The following is a 26180-nucleotide window of genomic DNA, read 5'->3' as shown; positions in this document are numbered from 1 at the left end:
TTTTCACGTGAAGAAAACGAACGTAAACATCTGACAGGTGGGGCGTGGCCAGCAGTATCTTATTTGCATAAAAGTGAGAGTCCTTAAACGGCTCATTCTGAAAGGGACTGAAGCTGGCAAGAATAGAGGCTGCAGAGATCTCTTTATGTGAGATTGATTTTGTGCAAAAAACTTTATGAACATGTTTTGTATAGCCCATAGACCTATTCTAACTTGTTTAAAAAGAGGTATAATGGGCCAGTCCCAATACTACCACTTCACCCTAGCACTTCGCCCTTTCCCTTCGTTTGCGCGTTCATGTGAAGGGGTAGGGTATCCCAATTCTTTTAGAACGAAGTTGAAGTGTTGTTCAACCCTTCAAACTACCACTTCACACGGAGTGCGATCAGAGGCAGACTACGGCTGAAGGGAAAGATTACATTTCCCAGGATACCTTGCGAACACCTTGGTAACCAAAGGATGTCAAAAAACGCTATTTTATTAGCCTATGTCATGTGGATAACGTTAATAATGTTTGTCAAAACCTGAAAACCTGATGTGTGTTCATATTTGCAAACATAAGCTGTTTGCCTTGAGCTTTTTGGCAAACGTAGCCTACAGTGGAGCTGGACAGAAGCTGGACGAAATGTTAACGTTAGCTGCTGCCGTTACAATGGAATGTAACTAAAATAGTTTAAATGTAACGGTTGAAAGATAAGTTTATCGCAAGCTAACAAACTGTGTCTATGTTACAATGTTAGGGACTCCCGAACAGACCAGAGCACTCATTAGGTTCAGGACAGAAAATGAGGAGCAATTTACAAAAAAGAAATATGCATCCAAGCAGCTATATGAGTGAGTGACGGATGTTGTTTTCTAATAAACCATGTCAATATCTGATAATTCCTATAACCAGAGCCTAATCTTCATCACTGTTTGTTGTCTGAGTCAGGACACTAATCAAACAGCTGGGCCTGGAGGGAAAGGTCAATGTACAGCAGGTTGGAAAGAAATGGGAAAATTTAAAAAAGAAATATAAGGTAATAATTATTTGGTTAGATATATGTTGCATGTTATCGCCATCTTCCTTTACAAATGAATGCATAATCTATATATCTTGTATATGTATCTGTATGTTTGCTATTGCAGGATCTGAAAACGCCAAAGACTGGTTCAGGGACCGAAAGCGGGGAGAAAACAGCTGCCAACTGGCCATTCTATGAGGACATGCATAAAGTTCTCGGTGCCAGACCATGCATAGAGCCCCCTGTATTAGTGGCATCTTTTAATGAAGGCAGTGATGCCACAACATTACTGATGGTAAGTTGTAAAGAAAATAAACTAAAATTGATCAGTTACATTTAACCAATGCAAAACTTCAATGACACTTGCATATCTAAAGCCTGAAGTACATGTCATGTCTGTAGATCTCCAAAACATTCAGTCTGAATAGACCTTCAGGCCCTGGTTTACTGCTGTGGCACGCTTACAGTGTGTACAGGATGTTACGGTGTACTGTATGGTACTGAGCCAATATGGTTATTATTTTTTCTATTTACAGAACATTGTTGAACCAAGAGAAGATTCTGCCTCTAGTCCTGGTCTTCAAACTACTCCCACTGCTACTGTTCCCACAACACTCTCTCCCAGGAAGAAACGCACAAAGAGCAATCATGTCCTGGATTGCATTTCTGAAACAGCAATCTGCAAAGGAGCAGAAGAGGCACGAGGAGACTGAAGCCAAAACGGAACGTTTCCTCAGCCTATTTGAGAAGCTAGTAAATAAAATGCCAGAGCAGTAATTTCTTTGTTCTATTCTGTTTTTTTTATTTATTTATATATCTTAATGTAGATGTGTAAAAACCTGTGTATGGACACAGATCTCAAAGAAGTTGTCCAAACATCATAGTAATTACATATTATTTACATACATTTTATCTAGAACAAATATAAAAACAATAAATAAGAAAATACAGCACAAAATTATAGAATGAGCCTCTCATTCCCTGGCCTCTCATGTGGTGCAGGGGCTTCCTGCAGAGGTTCTGGATCCAGGTCGTCCTGTGCCACAGCATCATCATCAGGTTCAAGGACATCCCCGTTATCTATGCACACATTGTGCAGGAAGGCACACGATGCGATAACCTGTGGCGCAAATGTGGGCTTCACCTCCAAGGCCTTGAAAAGTGTACTCCTCCATCGGGTCTTCATTACACCAAAAGCTCTCTCGACTATTGAACGCCCCTTTGATTGATGTTTATTAAATAGTTTCCGCTCCCGTCCATTCACTGGCTCCTTGTATGGCGTGATTAAGCAGATTGGAGTCTCCAAACAAGGATATCCACCATCACCAAGCAGAAAGTATCCATCGAGAGGGTACCTTTTAGACAGGTAAAAGGGGCTATTTTTTAAAATTCGGGTGTCATGTACAGATCCTGGATATCCAACAAATATATCTAGAAATCTCCCAGATGCATCACAAATGGCCTGCATGTTTACAGAGAAAAAGCCCTTGTAATTCAGATAGTCCAACCGGTGTAGTGATGGGGGCTTGATTCGAATGTGGCAGCCATCAATGGCACCTACAGCTTTATCAAACACTGGATTTTTAGATATCTGGCCAAATCTAAGTCCAATATTGTCCAGATCTGCAGGCTTTGGGAAAGAGATGGCTCGATGTAAATTGTACCAGATGTTTTGAGCGGTTTTGTGAATGACACGGTGGACTGTTGATCGGGGTACACTGAATACCCGTGGCACCACACGATACGACAGTCCATGAGCAAGCCAGTAAAGATACATGAGGACCTCCAGTTCATGGCCCCAGCCATGATCCTGCTCGCTTTTCAGCAGTCTCTGCAGAGCATGTATGGCCCGTCTACTCAGTCTGAAGTCCTCCTTTAGCTCCAGCTCTTCATTCAACCACAACTGCAGGATGGGTACGTGGATATTCAGATGACAGTAGGTCATAATACGGCCACTCTGAAGAACTAACAATAAACATTATTGGACAAAAGTCACCAGCTTTAACATGCACAAACAGTAGCCTAGGCTAAACTTCACTGTTTTTACCAATTAAATTCACAATGAGTGTGCTTTGTGATGCCTCTAAAATAGCCTACAAACGAAAAATTAAAAAGCAAATCAAACATTCAACTGAGTTACATAGAGCTTGAGTAGGCCTAATCACAGGAAATGGCAATAATAACACAGAAGAACAATTAACTTTTTGTTTTGATTTAGCGATTTTGACGTGATCATGTATCAAAATAGTAGGACTAGTGCCCCTACGATTCCCATTCACAAAAACACCCTGCATTTTGGCGAAAGTTACGCTTTAACCATGAGCGTCACTATACTAGGCTACTACTAAACAGGGAGGCTAACTGTTTACACAAAAGTTAAATTTAACTGTAGGCTACAGAGAAAACTTGTTCAACAGAAACGTTCGCAACTTTTGAACCATAGACTGTATGATGTGAACGCACGCACCTCTCGAGCAGGTAAGACCAACGTTAACGTTACATCCAAGTTCAGGACAACCTTACATTTAAAAAAATGCTGTTCATCTCATTTCTTCTCCGTTGGTTGGTTAAACGGAGAAGGATGATAAAAGCTAACATAACACCTGGAGCCGGCATTTTCATCAATGAAACGTCTACTACTAGGCTACTTTCGTTGATGCGGGTGACGTAGGAGAACTTGTTAGCTACTAATGACGCAATGACGCATTGAGTGGTATCCCATTTCGTAGGTAAAGATTTCAATCCCTTAACACTTCTCACTCCGTTGTGAAGGGGCACTCCCCAGTGAAGGGCACTTCAATGAAGTGGTAGGGTGAAGGGAAGAGAATTGGGACTGGCCCAATATGTCTCCTTTAAAGGTTTTTGACAAAATCCAAAATGGTGGAAAATCCATCATGGCGGAAAATGACGTCATAGAGTGCGTTGAACTCGGCTTGGTCCAAGGAATCCAACGATACCTCATTTTTGACAATCGGGTCAACGGGTCAAAAGTTACGTGTGTGAACGCACGTCCAACTTTGGCCTATTGGTGACGCTAGAGCGCTCAAGGTGCCGGTATGAAACTTGGTGAAATTAATCATGAGACTGTCCCCAATCAGTGTGCCAAATTTCACAACTTTTCACCAGACGGTTCTATGGGCTGCCATAGACTTCAATGGCAGAGGAAAGATGTTGGTTAATAAATATAACTGCAAGCAGTGATTTACGGGGTCCGAGCAAAACGAACATGAGGTAGCATAGCTTTTTAGTTTTACATATGCTTTGATTGTTTGGGCCCAATTGTTCAAAAGAAACGTGATCGGATTTCGGTTATCGTTTTTCAGTTACCGGATTTCGGCTATCGGATTGGATCAAATCTTGAAAATGGCTTGTTCAAAGGGAAACAAGGATCCTGAAATTGGATTAGATCACATAATCTATTCTTGGTTTTGATCTGGATAAAACCTTCACTTTGTGTTGTTCAAAACTTTTGAGTTGGATTGGAATAAATTTGATGCATAAAATTAGGATTACCCTGTGCTGTAACGTTATAGTGTGCTAACCAGGGTGCGATTTGTGAACGAACAAACGATTGTGAACGAACGACTTGTTTTTATCAGCTGATGTTGTTACGGAGATTTGATCCACCTGTCAGTTTTTTGACAGGTGGACCACACCTCCTGCTGTCAGTCAGCCGCCCCCCAGGACGGCACTCCAGGTATGGGAGAGCATATATGCTCCCTCATCTCTGTTCATCGTCTTTGGGCTCCGCTTTCTTATTTCAATCGCCTCCTTTATCCAGCGGTGGTATCGGTTGTTCTCCTGCTTAATGACTGGCATGCAGGAGGTGTGGTCCACCTGTCAAAAAACTGACAGGTGGATCACACCTCCGTAACAACATCAGCTGATAAAAATGTGTCACACTACTCCACCGTGTGACCTTTTGATGAAGACGGAAGTATACGTCGAAACATGTCAAGATAAAGAAAAAACATCTACCAATATATGTGTATGTGATAAAAGAAAAACCAAACTTATGGATTCTGGACTTCCTAACCAACAGACCTCAGTCTCACCTGAGACCTCACCTCCTCAACCATCGAACACCAGTGTACCACAGGGATGTGTGCTGAGCCCTCTCCTCTACTCCCTCTTCACTTATGACTGCACATCTGTACATGGCTCTAACACCATTGTCAAGTTTGCAGATGACACTACGGTGATTGGGCTCATCAGCAATAATGATGAGACGGCCTACAGGGATGAGGTCCAGCACCTAACATCGTGGTGCACTGATAACAACCTGGCTCTCAACACCAAGAAGACCAAAGAGCTCATTGTGGACTTCAGGAAGTCTAAAGCTAGCACACACACACACATTTTCATCAACAGGACTGAGGTGGAGCATGTCACCAGCTTCAAGTTTCTGGGTGTCCACATCTCTGAGGACCTCTCTTGGACCCTCAACACCTCTACCCTGATCAAAAAGGCTCACCAGCGTCTCTTCTTTCTGAGGTCCATCTGTCTTCTCAGATCCTGGTGAACGTCTACCGCTGCAACATCAAGAGCATCCTCCCCAACTGTGTCACAGTTTGGTATGGCAACTGCTCTGCCCACGACCGGAAAGCACTGCAGAGGGTGGTGAAAACTGCCCAACACATCACCGGTTCCTCCCCTCCATCGAGGCCATCCAGGGCAAGCGATGCTTGCGTAAGGCGCGCATCATCAAAGACTCTTCTCACCCCAACCACCAGAGGTGGAAAGTAACAAAATACATTTACTCACGTTACTGTATTGAGTAGTTTTTCTGTGTATTTTGTATTTTTTAAGTAGTTTATAAAATCGGTATTTTAAATTTTACTTGATTACATTTTGAGCGAAGTATTGTACTTCGCTACATCAAAAATCCCATCCGTTACTTGAGTAAACAAAAAAAGTTAAGACTAACGAAAACAGAAAGGGAGAGAAAAGTAATCCCGCCCTAAACCACTAGCCTAGTGATAATGATCAGCATGTAGCCTACAACAGGACATGAATCAAGCTGGCGCCATGCAGTCTTTCTGAAAGTGATGGGAGATGGAGCTGGATCACAAAATGCATCAGATTACATGTGTAGCCTAACCTATGAAAGTGTATTTTCCGCTATTTCAATGGGTTGTCTCAGTTCGTTTTAGCACTAATGATAGCGGAGATATTCAAGCAAACACCATGGGATTTCGTGTTTTGACGTTTGTGCTCACCTTTCTTTGGAAAGAAGTTTATTAGCAGTTGTTTCCCCTCGTTTTGATGTCTCTCTTTTTAATAACCTGACTTGGCTTTCTTGGAGAAAGACATTGCACCAGCAGCACAACAATTAGCGGTCCACTACTAGCGATGCTCAACTAAATAAACAAAAGATAGACTACCTTATGAATCGTGAAGGCGGACTAAACCATTTAGCTCTTTAGCAAGAGAGAGTGAGAGTGACCTTAGACAGTTTTCACTGTTTTGTATACAGAATCCAGTCAGTCAAACTTTAAATTTCGTCTGACATTCATTTTGACATTTAATTTTGAAGTTAAAATATTCAGGTAAAATAAATATATGGTGGACATATAGTCATATATATTTTCAGTAATTAACTTAAACTTCCAGTGAGTCTATTCGAAATTTTCACCACACATTATATTAACACACATATAAAAAATCCAAAACATAAGAGTTATGTGTATTAAAGTGGAATGACACAGGAAAAAAGTATTGAACGTGCCTACTGAAATTTCTTCAATACTTTGTGGAAAAGCCTTTAGACAGCTTCAAGACATTTCCTGTATGACAAAAGGTATTAGTCACAGTACAGGTGTGATTTTGGTCCATTGTTCTAAACAGATTCCAGGGGTCCCTCTTGTGAATCCTGATATTTAGTTACTTCCAGAACTGTTTAATTGAATTTAATTGAATTGGCTGCCTTCAAGTCTTTCTGGAGCTTTCTCCGAGTGGTCCTTGGCTCTTGGAATTGACTATCCTTCTGACTCCCTGGTCAGAAATATTGCGTGGCCGGTTGATGATGCAGTGATGTTTCTTCCACTTGCAGATAATGGCTCCCATGCTGCTTACTGAAGATTCTGAAGTTTTGAAATGCATCTGTAACCAGTTTCATTGATATGTTTTGCAACAATAAGGTTGCAAAGGTCTTGGGAGAGCTTTTTGCTTTTATCCATCATGAAATGTTTCTTGTGTGACACCTTGGTAATGAAAAACCTTTTTATAGCCCATCAATATGTAGGCTACTAACCAAGCTTATATTAATTTGCACAGATAGAAAGGATAACTACTCTAACTACTTACAGATTCCAGCTCGTTCCTTCCCTTTCCTTGCCTTAGTGCTTTTTCTTAGCTTGTTCAATACTTTTTCCCTGTGTTATTCCACTTCATTACACATGACTACTTATGGAGTTGTTTGGATTTTTTATGTGTGGATTACCTGAGTTATTAATGCCTGGTGAAAATGTTGTGCCCCCTGTATTCCACTTTTCAAGGGCCCTCTCCTCCATTGGGGCCCTATACTTCCCACTCTCCCCCCTAGTTCGACGCCCCTTTAATCTGCTGAACCTTCTGCTCATTTCCAAATATAAAAAAACTCTCTGCAACTCAACATTAGCCTGCCTGCCTCAGCTGCCTGTGAGGGGCTTTTCAGTTGTGCTGGATTACTGTTCATTGCAAAGCGACGCAAGGATGAGTGCAACTAACTTTGAAAATCAACTACTGCTCAAACTTAAAGGAGAACTCCGGTGATTTTTCACATAGATCTCCATTTCTCAACGTCACCGAGTACTGTCGGTATGAACAAAACTGAAACAATCGGTTTTACCTAGCTCGAGTTGCTGCAGCTACAGCGCTACACACTAGGAGCATGAACATGGCTGCCTTAGCTGCTGGCTGCAGCAACTCGAGCTAGGACCAAAGTCCTTTTCAGGCAAGTACCTCCACTCCACTCGGCGGCCATATTGCAAAACTTTTTGGGCACTTATCGTGCATCTATTTCGGCAGAAATGCGTGTGCGTAAGGCTTCACGACACCAATCTTGCTCCAGCAGCGAGATCACAACAGATGATTGGCACGATGGCACTCAATGTATTTTACAACACACCACATGATTGGCTCAATGTATTCACATGTCAACGTTTTGCTGCGGAAGGGTTGTGATATTTTGTATACAACTGACTAACCCCATGCATTACTATGGAGGATTTTTTGAGTGCTGTATCTCCTCATTAGAAAGTCTCTGGTAAAACTGGTTGTTCTGGTACCCCCCCCCCCCCCCCCCCCCCCCCCCTTATAAAAAAAGTAACTAAGTAACTTTTACTTAAAGTACATTTTAAATGAACTACTTTTTACTTTTACTTAAGTACATTTTCAGATCGGTATTTTAACTTGTACTTGAGTAATATTTCATCAAGGTATTGGTACTTTTACTTGAGTACAATATTTTCGTACTTTTTCCACCTCTGCCAACCACAGACTGTTCACCCCACTCCCCTCCGGGAGGCGTTACAGGTCTCTCCGCATCCGAACCAGCAGGTTCTGAGGAAGCTTCTTTCCTGCGTCCTGCGGCTGTCACCCTACTGAACTCTAGCTCTGCATCCCAGTGACATCCAACAAACGAAGGCCCCATCACCCCCTGCCCCGCCCCCGCCTGATGCCTCCTTGCCTGTGCCTGTTGAGGTGTCCACGACCATGGCAACCTTGACAGGGACAACAAGGAGGTGGACATCCCCTAGCCCCCCCCCCCCCCCCCCCCCCCCCCCCCCCCCACAACTGCACTACCCTATCCCACCCATTTATCCCATCCATCTATTTATTTACAAATGTACATACTGTAATTACACTTATACTGTACATAGCCATATTCTACTGCTTTTCATCCTGCACATACACTTATTATTAATACTATTGTAATGTTACTGTTTCTGCACTACAATGGTACTGTTACCACACTGCACATAGTTGTACATACAGTACTGTACCTATCTGTCTATATGGTTCATACTAAATATCCATATTTATTCAGTTTTTCTGTAATATATTCTGTTAATACACTGCATATATCTATATTGTTCTTACTACTACTATAATGGTACCGCCACTACATTGCACATACCTGTACATGTTGTTCATACATTGTTCATATTACAGTACATAGCCATATTTATTCTGCTCTTATAAGGTAACTGCTAATACACTGCACATATTTATATTTAATTTATGCTACTCTAAACCACCTTCTGCAAAACAACTGTATACTACTGTCTACACTGCACTATATTTCTTGTCCTGTCTATGCACCACCTGCCTATACTGTGTATATCACATTGTATTTTTCTGCTTTTTTGCACTTCTGGTTAGACACAAACTGCATTTCGTTGTATCTGTACTTGTTCTCTGCACAATGACAATAAAGTTAAATCTAATCTAATTTAATCTAAAAAATGATCTGCCTCTGCTTTGCCTCTTTACGGATCATGCTATGAATAGCAGCAGCAATGTCTGCATAAGTTGAGACATTGTTATTGACCTTCTGGACCAGAGACATTCCATCAATGATTGTTGCTGTATTATATTCATCTGGAAGATTATCTGATAGTGATGCAAGTTTCTGCAAATGCTTTGCAAGTGCTGCTTTAGAGTTTTTCCTTGGGGTCCCCTCAGGTGTCGCCAATGACCATGGTTAAGGTCCAAAGGGTGACAAAAGACTTCTCTCATGTCCAGTCTTTAACATGATGGTCTTGCCATGTGCCTGTGTTTTCTTTTTTGACTCATGCTCGTAAATGTATTTAATTTTTGCTTTGTCAATGTATCATGGAATTTGTGCTTAGGTGTATCTGACTCCAGCCTCTATGTCATGATCTTTGCCTGTAGTATGAGCCTGAATCAGATCATCCCCAACCTCGTGTTGCTTTGCCTGTTGTAGATATGCAAATGAACTCATGTTCCTCTGAAAATGGATTGATCCAATTTCAGTTTCTGTCTCATCAGATCTAACTGTGTAGAATTTTTAAAACTGTTGTAAATGTATGTACTTGTAGATCAAGTCTTGGAAAATAGTTATTATTTCTTTTCAATGGAAATTATTTTAACATCAGATGAAAGACAATTTTAAGTATGATAATAATAATAATTGTACATAATGATAACAATGTGTAAAGTATGAATATTTCCACCAACCAGTTCATCTACATCTCATTCCCACATTCTTACTAGTCAAAAGTACAACTGAAATGTATAATGTAGATCATTTTAGCACCTGTGATGCAATTACCATAATTTTCCAACTATTAGCTGCAGCTTATACAATGATTTTGCAAAATTTCTTCAGCTATGAGGTTAATACACGGTGGCAGTTAATATGGTATATGGTTTTGTTTCTTTTAACTTGCATAAAACACTGTCCTATGGCTTATACACAATACGGCTAATACACAGGAAATTACTGTATGTATTTCATGTGCCCTGGACATTATACAATTATAATATTTATGTTAAGCTGGGTACATGTGGTGATGTGAACAATTTTCATATGGTATTCCTTGAATGTAAAGGTAATATGTGATTGGTAATCATGATGTTTTGATCTCTTGGAATATCTCTTATGGGTAGTTTCAATAAAATACAAATGTACTGAATTTTGGGGTGTTTCCGAATAGTACATTTACAAATAGTAAATAGCATAGCAATGCAGACCTATGTAATCATTTGTATTTCAAGTCTCTGCTGGGAGGTAGTAAGGTATAAATACATTGATTAATGAGGTAGTGGGCATTTCAATTAGTGCTGTGTAAGAAGACGCTCATAAATGATATAGCCTCGGAAACATAGAGACGTCGAGCTATATCCTCACTTGAAGGAGCTTGTGTGGACAAATAGGGTGAAGACTTAAATGGCAATGATATTATTATATACTCGTTAATCTGACTCCATTTGATTAATAATTTGTATCACCAATCAATTACCAAGTAACTAGTTTATCAGCTATGGAGGAGAATGGCATGGCACACTACGATAATTGAAGATATACTATTGGTAGGCAAATGAACAATTTAATAGGCATTAAGTCTTAGAGGTAAATGTAACCCATATCACTTCAGTTGAATGTACAAGTAAACTCACATAGTCTACTGTAACAAAGTAGCAAAAGGTAACCAAGGAAACTTAACCAATTCACAGAGGTAAACTTGACAAGTTAAAGATAACAGATACACCAGATAAAACAATACAAACCCAGAGATAGAGAAAGGGGGAGAGAGAGAGAGAGAGAAAGACAAAGGGAGACAGAGAGAGAGAGAGGAAGAGAGAGACCCAGAGAAGAGGTCCAAGGTGGAAAAGAAGAGAAGATGGGAAAGAAGACAGAAAAAGACCAGAAGGCAGAAGACCCCTGGAGGACCAGAGCCTCCACTTTTATCATTCACTTGGGCCACCCCCGACTCATCAGAGCCTTTGTTGTCTGAGGTGGATGGGTGTGTCCCAGGTGGATATCATAACTTTATGCTGCAGTTTAATTCTTAATCTACAACTATGCACAGATACATTCAATTGTATCAAAACCATAATCAGACTGTTGCCCACATTACAAGTATTAATTCAAGACCAAACATGAATGTATTATTCACAACACATATTTACAGAGCAATACTGTATGATAATGAGGTTGGCCTATCTCACCAGAAGACATCAAGTAGGCCCAGGACTGAGTTATCTCTCAGTAGAGGGACCAGAACAAGGAGCAAATGGTCACTTTATGCATGAGCGGGTGTTGGGGATCTTTGGCCATGGCCAGCTAAGACAATACAGATCAAACACAGGCATACACACATGTAAATTGACTGCAAAAGGCATTCTTGAGAAATGCATAAGGTTTGGGCAAAAGACGGGCCTTACAGCTGCAACACGTTGTGTCTCTGAAAACGTAGATTTGCTCATTATTAAACATAAATCTTGAATTTTATCAACCAAAATGAAGGGCAAAATCACATAATGATTCAAAATATGTATGCCAACATCAAACACCACATATGCATCAGTAATAATGAGGTTTGAATTATTTTCTGGGCTCTTATGAGTGGTTTAACAAAAAAAAAGCCAGTAGGCGGAATTTCCTTTTTTCAAATCAGAGGTCAAATTTGAAGGCCTGTACAGCCACAAAGCTACAAGATCCAACTTGCTATCATACCATTTTATACTCCAGAGATATGTAGCTTATGATTAGATGGCATTAAAAGACTGCGGTGGGGAAAAGCTAGAGTTCCAAATTGTATAACAATGCCTATATGTCCGACTTCGTCATCGTTCAATTCATCCCTTGTGTTAATTTGCGGATAGGCCGATGGTAAGCTTGTTTTTATGCTGGCAACAAAATCAGAACGGTTCGCTAACGTTATTCTTTATTCTAAATGCCATGGCGATAAAGAGAAAGAAGTCAGAAAATGAATTTACCTTAGACTAGGCTATATCAGAGCCCGTCTACGGACATGCTCTGGCTATATAACCTACTGAAATAGATTAATGATGTAAAGTCAAGTGCGCTTCTATGGGACTCTGTGCGCGCACAGTTTTTATTGATGAGTCGGAGTGGCAAGTGCTGCGCATAGTTGCAGTGAAATGTGGCTGCCCAGGGCATTATAAAACTTCTCACTCTTAGACCTACTCATACACGGCGGTGAAATGGCGTATTTAGCTGTCTAAATTCGAATCATATGCTGGGGGAGAAATCGTCGGACATCCATGATTATTTTGTTATTCAGCACCCCTGGTCAAAAATATGTTCCCGTGCGCCTGGAAGTAGGCTATGATTTGAATGTAGACTGTTGTCAAATTTGGCAAATACAAAACGGGAGAAACAGTATGGTTCATGCTCTCTCATGCTGTTTCATTCCTGCCGAAAAGGAGGGAGAATGAAACATTAAGCACGTTCCACTTTTGCATAAATAATTCCTGAACGGTTTTGGTCAGGGCTGATAATGCAACTGTATTTGACAAAGGACCGATATAGGCTATTTGCTAGTGACAAAATATGAGCTTTCAGTGTGATCCCGACAAACACGGACCTTATGCCGACATTCACGACGTCCCCGATTGGTCCCGAACGTCATGTTCTCTAGCGGACGTTCCGGTGACCTTATTGACATCTGGAGCAAGTTATCGTTTGGTTATTGCGTGATGTCCGGTGCAGGACTTTCTGGTGTGTTTAAGTATGTTGGCTTTAGTTATTGTGCACTTTTTTACATTTATATTGGATTTTATGGTACAGTGGTGTTTTTGCAAATGTTCAAAACTAAAGCACAGTATATATATATGCAACTGCAGTATTTGCACTGTCAAAATTTATATAAACTCTGGGTGAACTTAAACTGTATGGCTATATGGTGGCTTTGCGTGCAGTGGGGGTGGGGGGGCCTCCATGTCCATTTTGTTTGGGCCCCCTAAATTCCTTGAAACGGCCCTGTCTCTCTCCTGCTGATTTGCGTTCAGTAGCCAAGTGCGTAATATTGCAAAAGTTGAAAAAATAAATGTGTTTATTGTAGCCTACAGAAAATAAATAGCCTACTATCATACTGTCAGTTAATTGACTACAGTGCAGTGAAGAGTTTGGAGAGTAAAGTTATAGGGCAACTTGAAGTTTTATGAAAATAATTTACGAACCAGAACATAAAGACCATGAAGCTTCTATTTCTTACAGCTGTTAAAACACCCGCTAGATAGTTTAAATACCCACCAACATTCGTTTTTGCAGTACAGATTATTTCTGAAAGTTATTTGTCTACTAGGCCTATAGCCTAGGCTACTGGCTGATTTATCAAACGAGTGCTTTCTCGTTCGTCCTCCGCAAACTACAGGTGTTTCGATAGAGAGCCATTGAATAAGCGATGCCAAGCAATTTCTGTAACACTTGTGACATTGTGTGACATTCAGCAAATATCTCCTCATTTAATGTAAGTTCCTTCGGACAATAGGCCTATACGTTCTACTCTACGTGCAGTTGTCCACCATCTCAGTTGCATCAGTTTACTAATTTTGAAGGTTCTAAAATATGACTATATGCTTCACTGAATCCTTCTCGTATTCTTTCATTTGTCCAGCTAACTTTTCCATTGAAACTAGCCATTTATGATGGATTACACATCCGACATTCTGAAATGTCCTGCACGATCAAGGCCAAATTAAGTTATCACGCAGCCTGACGGTGACGGTGTGTTTCTGATGTCAGATTTTTATGTAGGCTAGCCTACTAGACTGTTCTCACGTTGCAGCGCTTTACTTATATGAAGTAGCATTAATCAACATGAAGGGCAGAGGGGGATAAATGTTGTCCCCACCGGGGATAAAAATAATTTAGCAGGGGTAGGGATAGGAAAACCAGAGGGGGGGAAATCCTCACCATCCCCCCCTACAAATCGCACCCTGGTGCTAACCTCCACAACCTAATCGTGTGCTAACCTCCACAACCCAACAGTATTCTAACAGTAGTATTCTAGTGCGCTAATCTCCACAACTCAATATTCTAACAATACTCTGTTCTACAGGACTATGCATTTGTCATGGATAAGATGAAGGGTCTGATAATGGAAGGCAGTGTTTCCCACAGAATGGAATTGTATTTGTGGTGGTAGGTGAAGGGGGGTGGGGGTGGGTTCTGTGTTGGAGTAAATAAGATGAACAGCCTATAATTATGCAGTTATACTTGCCTTGCACGACAAGTCCTGACAAGTAGCTGTAACGTTATAGTGTGCTAATCTCCACAACCCAACAGTATTCTTAACAGTATTCTATTCTAGTATGCTAACCTCCACAACCCAACTGAAGGAACTGTAGGGGGCGATGTGGGTCAAGGTAGAGTGAGTGTGTGGCGAGCAGGCAGAGCCTCGGTCAGAAGGCTCAATGGTATGGAGTGATGACACGGAGATGGCAGGTTTCGGTGCAACACAAGTGAAATTGTTTCAATTCATCTGTTCTTTTGTTCTTTACTTGTATGTGTGCTGCATCAAAGAGGAAACAAACAGAAAATTACATAAGTACAATTACATTAGTACAATTAGTAATCAGTGAAATGGGGTAAATCAGTACAGATCCCAACTCACAAACAAACCAATTGACATTTGAACAATAGACTGAAATCATATGGCTATATAAGGTACAACTAAACAATACTTGACATCCCAAGTCAACCAACATCACCTAATCATCTCTCACATGGGACTCCAACACACCAAACCAACAAACAAAGACCTTAACTTTACACATGATGGCAGAGCTACTCTACAAACTGATAAACATCACAAAAGTCATAGTGAGGGTCATTAAAGTAGGAGTGTGACTTTCGAAACCGACGTCTCGAATCAGTGTCGAGGCTTCGAAACACTGCTTCGAAACGTGGTTCAAAACAGCCATGTCATGCGACCACTGCTTCGAAACATCGTTCAAAATCCCCATGTCATGTGACCAAAGTTAAGTGAACCTTCGGTGCATTTCACCGGTGTCGGCAGGCGTGCCCGCGCGTTCAATTAACAGTGTAGCTTTCTCCTAACCATGATGGTGTAGTGGTTAGTGAGTGAGTTTTTTGCACGGTAGCCCAGGCTGCTCAAATGTGGTTCGATCCCCGTTTGATTTGTAAGGTTTCAGATCGTATCTGTTTGTTTTCTTACTTCACCATTAACCACACAGTTTCAACTAAACTCTCAGAATGGTCAAAAATCGAGAGTTTTTATAAGAAGAAAGTGATTTAGAGAACACATAGTGGCAGCAATAAGATTCTTTTTATTGTGACTTCATGTGGTCTCCCATCCAGTAATTGACCACAGGCATGCTGCTTAGCTTTTGACAAAGACTGAACACAGGTAACACAGCGAGCCACGAACTTTAAAGACTACATCTCCAATACGAAGCATTTGACAGATTTGTTTCACCCTACAGCTCTGAGGTGTCGGATTTGTTTCAAAGCTTCGGAACAATTCGGCACGATTGCTTCGAACGTTTCAGTGTTTCATAAAGCCTCGCTTTGCCCATCCCTACATTAAAGTGATGACTTACATTAACTCAAAGACGCACACAGAGCAGGACACACTGGAGTGCTGGGTTGAGATGAACAAAAGAGTGAACTGAGGGCGAGCAAACAATTTATCCTCGTCTGAGCCCCTGCTCCGGAGCTACAGGGTTTCCCAGCAGGTAAACTGGGTGTGGTTAGGTGGCAGAGCCAAACAATCCTGCAATTTCTCCACAGCACTTTCACCTCAAGCCCTCCTTACACTGACTGGAAAGATTTGCAAAGATTTGGAAAAGATTTTTGAAAGACTACAGTCTCAGACCCTCTCACATCTAAAGACAAGTAGTAGAGTTTTAAGTCACAGACTATGATTTTGCAATGACTAGGGATCTTGCAGGGTCACTATTTACAAGACTGCAACACGATTCCTTTAAATCATTACCCATCGTGCAATAGATAAACAGGAACTGAAAATTATAGCCTACTAAACTCAAAGTCGTATTTTCGTGTTTCTGCAGCATTGTTTCATGCGTGACATCCTTAACCGATATAGAGTTGTTCTGTCAAGTGGAAGAGCCGACTAAATATGTATAAGAAATGACAAATATTATAAGAATAACAAATAATTATAGGCTACAGCTGTGTCGGAGTCAATAAGATAAACAGCCTATAATTATACAGTTATACTTGCCTTGCACTACAAGTCTATATTGACAAGTAGCTGTAATGTTATAGTGTGCTAACCTCCACAACCGTACAGCATTCTATTGTAGTATGCTAACATCCACAACCCAACAGTATTCTAACACTAATGCTTCAAGTGGGATTTGAACTCTCAACCTAAGGATCACCAATAAAATAAAATTAAGGGCTTCCCTAAAAGAGTACACCTGAAAACTTTTTGAAATTCTGGGGCAATTAGACATTTGTAGAGATGAACACTAATGGATGAAATATAAATATAATAGACGTAATGATGAAGGGAAAATAGTAAACAAAGAAGTTCCCCTAAATGTCAGAGTGTCTCGGCATTCTGATTCTTGGCAACTAATGACTGTGTATGTTGATTGCCTGATGTCATTCAGGTGCTGTTCAATGGTGTGAATCATACATTCACATGGTGAAAATGTGTGTTGGCAAACACACGACATCAAGAAAATTCCTAGCATACATTTGACAATAGAATTAAGGGCTTTATAAAAAAGAGTACAGATCTGAAAATGTGCACTGTTAATGGTATCCACATAATGATGGTTGTATGGTTGTTCTCCAAGGAAAAAAATGTACTCATATAGGAATATAGGTGATGGGCTGAGTGGTCGAACTTTATTGGTCTATATCTCTGAAATGGAACAACATATCCAAATTCTTTTGATCACTTTTGTGAGGCTTTGTCTAAACATTGTCTGTGAGAATTTTGGTGAAGATTTGATAATTTTTGAAGCCTGTGAAACTTTTTATGATGTTTGGCTTTTCTCTGAAATTGTGGCAAAAGTAAAAATTTTTAGAGCATAAGACCAGGGTGAAAAATATGCATCTGAATTTATTTAGATTATGATTAAAGAATTTTGAGTCTAGGTCAATCTGGTAAGGAGAAATAAGCATAATTGATAATAGCGCCACCTTTGGGTGCAGTACCCCCAAATTTTGGGTTATGGGTAGAGGGGGTACTGGTAACCATACCTGAAAATGTCAAGTTTGTAGGACTTAAGGTTTATAGGAATATAGGTGATCTAGGAAAAAAGGGCTGAGTAGTCCAACTTTATTGCCCTAAGGGCATAAGACCCCTAGAAAAAAGATGCATCTGAGTTTAGAGCAAGGGTGTCAAACTAATTTTAGTTCAGGTGCCACATACAGCCCATCTGATCTCAAGCCGGACCAGTGAAATAATTGCGAAATAACCTTTGTCAACTCCAAATCTTTAGCTTTGTTTTTTCAGTAGGCTACATAATCACTGCTCACAAGGGATCTAGATTAGATTATTACACATTTTTTTCACAGAGGCCAGTGGAATTGAAATAAAATACATTTCACACTCATACACATAAATTAGCACCGAAGTCTATCGGCTGCTGCTGGCTCCTGAAACTTGGCATCTTTTAGCCTTCACAAGGGCATCAATATCAGGTTTAAAATCATGAATAGCACATTTCACAATGTCATTCAAGTGTAGGCCGTTTGAAAAGTTATGTAATATGTAAGGTAGGCTAATGTTCATAACAGAGAACGCCTGTTCAAAGATAGGTAGTCACATTGCAAGTCAATTATCTCGAGTTGGATGTCAGTGGGCATATAAGTTCACTGAAAACCTGAAATTTCCGCTCAAACTCCTACAGCTGTTATCCTGTCTTGTATTGATCCAAATCAGCCTTAGGCCTTTGTCCAGTCGCAAGCATAGTTGTAAGACGTGGGAAATGAGAGGCGTCACTGATAGCTGTGTCTCCCAGAGTGACAGTTTAGACTTGAATGCGTGTATGCTCAGAGCTCATCTGCTATCGTAAGACTGAGTGACAACTTTTTTGGCTGCTCCTAGCGGCTGAATTAAGCATTTCGGTTATTTCTTTGAAAAATTCACAACTCCTCACTGGAATGGACTAGAGATTTACTTTTTTTTTGACAACCTCAGAAATGTATTCTCTACAAGACTGGGGCCGGATTAAACCATCTAGCGGGCCGCATGTTTGACACCCCTGGTTTAGAGATTAAGATGACAGAATTTTGAGTCTAGGTCAATCGGGTAAGGAGAAATAAGCATAATTCACTTTTTTGGCAATAGCGCCACCTTTGGGTGCAGTACCCCAGATTTTGGGTTATGGGTAGAGGGGTACTGGTAACCATATCTGAAAATTTCACAACTTTTTACTGTATGGTTCAATGGCAAATGAGCGTTTCGTATAATAGGAAAAAGTACAATCCCTATGGGTGCCTCGCAGCTTCCCCAAATACAAAACAGCTTAATCAGCCTAACAGGCTGTGAGGTCAAAGTGCCATCTAAAGTACTGTCATGGTACAACTGCAAATAATACACTATATTTCAATATTGTAACTGGAAAATGTTTGAAATTTGAAATTATGAATTTACTTTGCATTACAATCTTGAAATTATGAATTTACTTTTAGTGGAGCGGTTAAGCTCATATAATCAGAAGTATTGTGCATTTTATGACTAAAGCATGACATTTTGTTCAGTGTTTCTACACACCTTGAAGTTTATTTTCAGATGTGGAGCCACTTCAGATCTGACCTCTGGGGCTAGATATTTGCTGTATAATATTGCTATATAATTCTACTGTGAAGATCTAGAACTTACATTAACTGCAATTCAAACTGGTTGCTTGAGTTCATTATGACAGTTTCAAATAGAACCTTTAAAGGAACCATAAATGTATTTCAATTAATCATAAAATGGCCCTGATATGTCACTAGACATTAAGAAATCATGTTAATTTCAAATACTTATATCACTGACAACAACAGTCCGGCCAGGATATTGTCATTTAAAAAGTGAAGTTGCAGCCCTCAACTGATGTTGATGTGTTTTGTCATGTCATGTTGTGTTTTGGCCTGATGCGCCACCCTCCACCTATCTACTAATCACAAAGTCAGTAGTGTTTCAGCATCCGGGTTAGCAACCTCGAGTCAGGGGGGAGGGGGAGGGCATACACCGCTTTACAGTAATTTGAAAGTGATTGCAGTACCAGTTTTGGCCACAATCTTACATATTTAACTGGCAACTTTCTAATCACATACAAATGTGGTTTCTTTTTTCACCTTTAGGTCTATAGTTTGGCAAACTAAATGAAGTGATTTTTCTGATCAATAACTATATAAAAAATATTTGTAAGTTAGAATAGCAAATAATAATTAAATAAAATTAAAAAAACGCAAGGTTGCCTATAGTAAGACGTAGTAGTAATAGCACATGAGGCAGTATTGCACATTTTATTAATGTATTAAGCACTGTTCCTTCATTAATATTGGACATTTGCATAATTTATAAAGTTATAACAGATGTATAGATCTAGGCAAGATGTATAACCAGACTTATTGGGGCTAGTATAACCAGGCTAGTATATACTTATTGGGGCTAGTATAACCAGGCTAATTGGGGGCAGCCGTGGCCTACTGGTTAGCACTTCGGACCTGTAACCGGAGGGTTGCCGGTTTGAACCCCGACCAGTAGGCACGGCTGAAGTGCCCTTGAGCAAGGCACCTAACCCCTCACTGCTCCCCGAGCGCCGCTGTTGATGCAGGCAACTCACTGCGCCGGGATTAGTGTGTACTTCACCTCACTGTGTGTACACTGTGTGCTGTGTGTGTTTCACTAATTCATGGATTGGGATAAATGCAGAGACCAAATTTCCCTCACGGAATCAAAAATGTATATATACTATATATATTCATACTTAAGGGCTAATGCACAGGTGAGAGATTGGGGCTTTTGTCCAAAGCCACATACACATACTGTAACAACAATACAAAGTAACAGTAAACAATTTAAGACTACATTAAGGAGAATAGCAATAATAAACAACAATGTCAATTCAATAGCCTAATGAAAATAAACATTATTCTCACCTAATTAACCTAACCTTACCTAATTCACCTAATCATTATTTCTCACCTAAAACTATTTTTGTATCAAAAACTTTTTATTCGAAAAAATAGTTTTCAAGATGCTTCAATACACACAATTTTTCTTTTCTGGCTGAAATTATTTTTTTTAATGTTATATTAACAAATCTAAAAAGGGCGTGTTTACACCTATGATTGACAGCTGGCTGGCTGCAGACACGACGCTTTGTCCATTATGTTTTACCGTCTAGGCCGTAGACACCACGTCATCGCTCACTTATTTTAACGACACCTGATTTCGACACATAATCTAACCTAAATAAGTGTTGCTGTTATTATCATTAGGCTATATTGTATCACAGTATGACTAAATACATATTGATAGTCATACATTTTGTAGTTGTTTGTAAGAAACATCGTTGTTAGTTGTGACAGATTCTTTGTGAAAAAAGATATGTGCTGTTCTTTCGTAGATGCTAAGTATATTAGCTCATAGCATGCTAAATCATGCTAGCATTAGCCAGTTGATAGGTAAAGTAAAAGGGCTCTGCTATATTGATCCAAAGTGACATTAGTCACCATCATTTACAGTCCTACTTGTTTCAAATGGTTTAACGTAACCAGTGATTGCCGCCATCATCGTTGCAACTTCATTTGAATACACTTAAGTCACTGGAGAAGGCGATGTTAAGTTTCATTAACGTTAACTCTTGCTTAGTTTTGCGAATGGCAATAAACGCCACCTAGCCTGCTAGGTCGACAACCTCGGTATGCCCATTTATGAATCAGCCCGACAAATAACGTTACTTGTGTTTTAGTGAACACATTATTGCACCATAGCTTAACGTGAGGAGGGATTCAAAGTTACAAATGGCCAATTTGCTTAGTATGCTCAGAACAGCGGTATCTGAAAATGCGTTGAGGTATCGTTGTTACCTGTGATTGCACTGCTGGAGAAGCATTTTGCATTGGTATGGTTTGATCAGGTCTTGCCAGTGATGTGTAAATCATCCCGTAGACGTACATCATTTCAAAATAATACGTCTAAATTGAAAACTGTGACAACTCATTGATAGGCTCTCTCAATATGTCTGTAATCGGATGCCTCTACCACAGGCTTGCTAGTCTTTCACCAGAGAGGGTGCTCCATAATAAATCAAAAATGTAAAATTGCAGCCTTCATGTCAGCTGTAAAAATATGAGAACATGGACCTACTACATCAGGATACTCTGTAAACATTTTACACATAATCAGGAAGCTACTTTGCTGTTTAGTGTGTGATGTGTTTAAAGTGGTACTACATTTAAAGAAACATTTTTATTCTTTGTTTAAAGTGCATAAGAAAATACCACATTATGATGATGGTTATGGTTACCCTTAACAAATACAAAACAATAGAATACTTAAAACAGGGATCAATCAATAGCCTAATGAAATAAACAATAAAAATGAGGGGGGAAAGCAATAATAAATAATAATGCCCATTCAATCAATAATATAATAACAATAACATGGTAAGACTACATTAAGGAGAATATCAATAATAAACAATGTCAAATTAATCAACAGCCTATAATGAAAATAAAACAGTACTACTGCATACAAACCATAATGTATAAGAAGTGCTTAAAAGACCAAAAACTATCACAAGAACAAAGAGCACTGGGCAACTCATTCCACCAACATAGAACCACTGAGGAAAAGAGTCTTGAATTTGACCTAGCGTTTAAGACTGGTCGACACAACAGACGCTCATCAGAAGACCGCAGTGGACAGTTGGGGATGTATATCTTGATCATTAAATTTAAAATAACAAGGATCAGATCCAGTCAGTGTCCTATAGGCCAAAGTGAGAGATTTAAATTTAATTCTGGCTACTGTAGGGAGCCAATGGAGAGTAACTAGGAGAGGAGTTACGATGTGTCCTCTTTGGCTGATTGAAGACCAGTCATGTTGCAGCATTCTGAATGATATATCACACAAAAGAAATAAAAAAACATTCAATATTGATTTAGTATCAACCAATAGTTATTATATTAATATTCTTGTAACGTCTACATCTTTGTGTAGGCTACAGTTAAATACTAAGCAATAGCCTCTGACTTAAATACCAAGGCAGTGGGCAAGGCATGACCGTGGTATGGTATAGTCTACGTGATACACAGGACTACACAGTAAACCCATTTAAAAAGCATCATCATCTCAGTATACCCATTTAAAATAGGCAAGGATACGTATTTAATAACATTTGGGGTTGCTCACAGTATACCCACCACTACAACTAACTAACTAGACTACACCACTGGTTAAATGGCGCATTGCAATTTACAATGTGTGTGAGTTCAGGGGCATACAGAAAGTTGAAGTTTGGGTGACATCAATAAAGAAAATCAGGTTGATCAAGTGACGGTGGCTGATAATGTCAGGGAGATGGATGTCAGGGGACTTGGAGAAAGGGGGAGGACATGCCATCTCAGACCACCCCAGCCAAACCACTTCACGTAGGCATTCCCTTGCTTGCAGACTAATGTAGACCATGGAGACCACCTTGCCGCCACCTCCAGTACATTCAGCCATCACCCATATCTTACCTGCAAAAAGGAAAGTTACAATAAAGTTAGTCAGACAATTTTACAACATTACAAACCATCTAATCAGGCACTCAACACCACTAGTAATACAAATTAATTAAATATATGTGTGCAATAAACTTCACAGCCTACCTAATGTTAACTACACATTTAAATATGCGGTGTGAATGTTATTAACTTGCGTCAGCTTGAAAAGTAACGTTATCAGTATGACTGATCATGGACGTTAGATGACAAACTAAGGTCTTTCTCAAATGTTCACCGATATCCCTGGGAAGTGACTGGTTCTTGGCGTAGTGTTTAATGCAGGCGTTTCATTTATCGATCATTCACTTATGTGGTCTACAACTACCGACCTACCGATCTATTTTTTACAGTCTATGCTACTGACCTACCATCACAGAAGTAGCTCTAACATGTTGAGATGGCATACATTGAGATATTTGAAAACAGCAACAACTAATAAAACCAAGTATATCATGCATCGACTGTAGTGCCTTCCAGTAAGTCACTTCGAACGCCTCAGGGGTTTCAATAGTTTGTTCGTTCGTTTATTCCAGTATTTCGTTTCGTTCGTCTCTATAAATAAACTGACAAGTAACAAATACAAATACAATTGAAAACCATATGCCTGCTGGCGTTCCAACATCGAGTTCCAAAACCAACTACCCAAGGATTCCTCCTTTCTCTACCTATATGCCACTAATTGGCACAGGTGTGCAATTTAACTCCTTATGTGCCAAGGCCTTCCAAGGCCACAAGGTCATGTCACCAGCAGGGGTCATTAAATCAACTTAATCACGAGAATGTAATTAATGGCTCCTACACACCGGCCCTCTTATTGCTACCGGCTAAATAGGTACAGTAACAAACTAAACTAAACACATGGAGCCATACATCACAATATACACAGTAAACACGTGGAGCCATACATCACAATATACACAGTAAACACGTGGAGCCATACATCACAATTCATTCAAGACCATATCACATGGAATTAAATTAAAGTCCATCAATGCAATAGCCCCTTTTTTTTTTTTTTTTTTTAAGAGTCCTTCTTGTTCAGTGCATAACTTAAAAGGAAAGGTCCATTATGCCGAGAGAGGCATTGTGCATTCAAAAGTCCATTTCAGTGTGTATGTGTATTTGTATGAATGTGCGCATGTGTGTACGTTGCAAGACATTTCTTGCTCGGATAGTTCATAGTCCATGGTGCGCGTGTAAAGATCAGTATACATGTTAGTTCCTACAAGGTAAAAGAAACATTACATATACATTGGACATTCATATCTACATGTCATTTTCCAACAATAAGCAAACCTTTGTGATCGGTCTGTCTATAACACTTGTCTTTGTTTTTAAAGTCAAACTACGAACAATTCCCTTTGAATCTTTCTTTGTGTCAATAACTCTCCCCAACATCCAAGATCCCCTAGGGGCAGTAGGGTCTGCAATTAACACAATGTCACCATTTGCGTAGTTTCTTTTCTTTTTAAACCATTTTTGTCTTTCTTGTAGGTTTGGAAGATACTCTCTAACCCATCTTTTCCAAAATATATCAGCTAAGTATTGTATTTGCTTCCATTTGCGTCTACTGAAATAAGCCAGGCGGTAATGTGGGTTGCCCTTTGAGAAGTAAAAGGTGGTTGGGCGTTAGAGGTTCGAGGTCATTTGGACTATCTGAATTTGTGGTAAGTGGGCGACTATTCATTATGGCTTCTACCTCACAGATGAAAGTGTGAAGGGATTCATCATCTAATATCTGATCCTTTGTCAGTGATAAAAGTGTTTGTTTGACCTGTTTTATTAACCTCTCCCATACTCCTCCAAAGTGTGAAGCGGCAGGTGGGTTGTAAGTCCATTTTATGCCTTTTTGTTGCAGAGAAACTTGGAGTTTGTTGCTTTGGTTCCACTCCTTTATGGCATTCTTTAACTCACGGTCAGCTGAAGTCAGATTGGTGCCATTGTCAGAGCTTATTTGCCGCACTTGCCCTCGTCTGCTTATGAATCTGCGGATTGCGTTGATACATGAATCAGTGTCAAGTGAATTGGCTATTTCCAAATGTATCGCTCGAGTTGTGAAACATGTAAAAATGACACCATATCGTTTCACTTCACTGCGTCCTCTTTTTACTGTAATTGGACCAAAGAAGTCTGCTCCAACAAAGGTAAATGGTGGTAAATCTGGTGTTATTCTTTCTTTTGGCAAGTCGGCCATCTTTTGTTCTCCTAAGTTTGAATGTAGGCGTCTGCAGAACACACTCTCAGACCGTATCTTTCTAGCAAGGGAATTTGCTGCTGGAATCCAGTACTGCTGTCGCAGTTTGGCCAACATATGGTTCCTTCCACAGTGACCTAGTTGTTCATGGATGTGTTTTAACACAAGTTTGGACACATGATGGTGTTTTGGAAGAACCACAGGATGTTTTCGGTCCTCTGGCATAGCCATTCTGCTTAATCTCCCTCCTGTACGAAGTAATCCATCTTGCAGAATAGGATCAAGCTTACGAATGTGGCTCTGACGACTGACATGAGCGTTTTCCTTTTGCGAGGTTTTGATTTCTTCTGGAAATGCCTCCATTTGAGTAAAGCGTACAATTGCATTTTCTGCTCTTTTGACATCTTCTAAAGTAATCTGCTGTACATTCATGCATTTTTTAACTGTTTGCATTTTTCTTTCCATCAGACATTGTTTCTCTGCATTTGAGTTCTTAATACTCATGTTGGTAAGTATTTCCTTTCTTTTCTGACTTAGTTGCAAGAGTATGTCTTTTAGCTTAAGTAGCCATGCTACTGCTCTGGTTAGATTGTTCCAATTTGAGTGATGGTGTATGAATGTGTGAGTAGGATTTTGTTCTTCCTTTACAATTAAGTTCATGCTAAGAACATCCTTCTTCACATCATCATCATCTTCTTCTTCTTCTTCTTCTTCTTCTTCTTCTTCTTCTTCTTCTTCTTCTTCTTCTTCTTCTTCTTCTTCTTCTTCTTCTTCTTCTTCTGTCAGAATTTGTCCA

General features: G+C 39.8%; 1 protein-coding gene across 1 annotated transcript; it reads right to left on the bottom strand.

The window, feature by feature from the left end:
* Positions 1 to 1962: 1962 nt before the first annotated feature.
* LOC121708572 (protein ALP1-like) lies at positions 1963 to 5071 on the bottom strand. The gene is made up of 2 exons (XM_042091367.1): positions 5049 to 5071; positions 1963 to 2969 (listed from the first exon to the last, which is right to left on the bottom strand). The coding sequence occupies exon 2, from the start codon at positions 2947 to 2949 to the stop codon at positions 1963 to 1965; it is 987 nt and encodes a 328-aa protein (XP_041947301.1). The 5' UTR covers positions 2950 to 2969; positions 5049 to 5071.
* Positions 5072 to 26180: the final 21109 nt, after the last annotated feature.

This window comes from Alosa sapidissima, chromosome 1, assembly GCF_018492685.1.
Source record: "Alosa sapidissima isolate fAloSap1 chromosome 1, fAloSap1.pri, whole genome shotgun sequence".
In the NCBI taxonomy this organism is placed as follows: Eukaryota; Metazoa; Chordata; class Actinopteri; order Clupeiformes; family Clupeidae; genus Alosa; species Alosa sapidissima.
Note: the sequence above shows the minus strand (reverse complement) of the source record. Positions and strands in the feature narration are given on the sequence as shown.

Excerpts from the sequence above, each read along its gene's own strand:
- LOC121708572 (XM_042091367.1), bottom strand. The coding sequence starts at position 2,949 with ATGACCTACTGTCATCTGAATATCCACGTACCCATCCTGCAGTTGTGG.